At 40.6% G+C, this 1,896-nt stretch overlaps 1 protein-coding gene across 1 annotated transcript; it reads right to left on the reverse strand.

Moving 5' to 3' along the window:
- Positions 1-677: 677 nt before the first annotated feature.
- On the reverse strand, positions 678-1,894 carry LOC106315276. The gene is made up of 2 exons (XM_013753018.1): positions 1,735-1,894; positions 678-1,534 (listed from the first exon to the last, which is right to left on the reverse strand). The coding sequence occupies exons 1-2, from the start codon at positions 1,892-1,894 to the stop codon at positions 678-680; spliced, it is 1,017 nt and encodes a 338-aa protein (XP_013608472.1).
- Between the last annotated feature and the right edge of the window lie 2 nt (positions 1,895-1,896).

Here is a 1,896-nt window from a genome sequence, read left to right on the forward strand (position 1 = left end):
CAAAGGAATTGATGGCTCCATGAAAACTAGCCATTGGAGGCTTAATGATGAGAATCTTGGCCAAATGAATGTAGATGGTGTTCTCCTTGTATCTGGACGGTTTAAGGGGGTAAGTGAGCTTCCTGGGAATCTTATTTATGGTCTGTAAGGAGTTGATGTCGTGCATAGACTGAAGGAAAAAAGAGCTGTTGGAATTTAAATGCTTGAGACTCCAAATAAGGCAAGTTGAAGTAAATGAGAATCCGCCTGATCCTCTGGGTGCTGGTGCATCTAAGGAAGTCTTGGATGTCTTCTGGATGGTTGAGATGATCTCGTGGCTTCCAAAGAAAGGTTTGGTTCGAGCCAAATTGAAGAGGTTGGCAACTTTCCATAATTGATGTCGGTTTGGCCGGTTTTGGGAAATTGTTTGCATCTTGGTTTTCCCTTGATCAATTATTCTGATTTTGGGCTTTCCCGAAAGCTAAGACATCTGTATTGAAGCCCATGATTTTTTCTGGACAAGACCGCTTCATGGTTGGGCTGAAATCCACTTCTAAGGGCTGATACTCGCAACTTGACGGGCAGGATAACCTTCAGTTTGTAAAATCCATAACTTTCTGGTCCGTGAAGCTTTTCTTGAAATTCCAAGCCTCAATGACTCTTTGAGGAGTTCGCCTTCTTGTAAAATTGGTTTCATATTAAAAATCCTCCTTCTTGTCAAGATATCCTCCTTGGACTGAACCTCGATCTCTGGTACCTCTTAGATGGCCGGTTTGGAAGGTTAGGTGAGACTCTGGTTGAACCATGGATTTCGTGACCACAACATCCCCTCCCTCTTGACAAGGTTTCGACCTCGAAACTATGTAACCTGCACCAAGATAGAGCAAGTCAGCTTTCATCCTCTTTTGAGATTCTAAAACCTTACCTTGGAACTGTTTCGGTTTGGGAATGGAATTTGTATCAGGTGGTTCTCCTTTGAGAAAATAGGAATGGATCACGCTTCTGCTCTGGACATGGTCATTTCTTATCTTCTGGAGTGGATGGTCCTTCAAATTTTTGGTGGCCACGTTTCTGATCATCTTTGGAGTTGATCCTCCTAGCAACATAAGATAATCTGGTGGGATTTCTTTGAAGCTTTCTTCCTTGCAACCTGAAAAATTCTCAACATTCTGGACAAAAAGCAAGTGCATTATATCTGTCATGGAAATATTAAGAACATGGTTATCTAAAAGGAATCTTACCATAGGTTTTGGAACTTGAACAATGGATTGTTCAGATTTCGGTTTCCACTTAGAAGTGGGTTCATGGCTGAGCTTAGGGTCTGGTTCTTTGTTTGGAACTATAAGCTTATAGCTTTCAATTGTTCTACCTGTACCAAGAACACACACGTCAGTACTAGTATCCAAAGGTGGTGTTTGAAACTTACCTTGGTGGGATACTTTTATGACCGGTTTTGCTTCTTTAAGCAACATGGACTGCATTGTGTCTTGAACCATCTTCTGGTCCATCACGTGGGTTACTACTGATGGCTCTCCTTCTCTTGGTTCCTCAAGACCTGTTACAAGACCATACAAGAATTTTGAGCTAATAAATCAGATTGAATAAAACTATCACTCTTCATAGATAAATCAGTTTTCTTTTCTAGTGATGCTTCTATCAATGCTTGTTTAGTAGGACAAAATACAGCATAGTGTCCTTTCTTATGACATCTATAACATGTCTGATATTTTAAATCCTCAGAGTTAGAAGACTTACATTGGTTTGATGGCCCTTCTTTCTTTGGGTTTAAAATCTCCTTGTCTCTTGGAATTAAATCATGGACAACTTTTGATCTCTCCAACAAAGATGTGGAGATCGTGTCTTTCTCAATCTCAGGACCTGTCTTAACATCCTTGGACAAAGACAAGTGACTCATAC

The sequence above is a fragment of the Brassica oleracea genome, chromosome C9 (assembly GCF_000695525.1).
Source record: "Brassica oleracea var. oleracea cultivar TO1000 chromosome C9, BOL, whole genome shotgun sequence".
In the NCBI taxonomy this organism is placed as follows: domain Eukaryota; kingdom Viridiplantae; phylum Streptophyta; class Magnoliopsida; order Brassicales; family Brassicaceae; genus Brassica; species Brassica oleracea.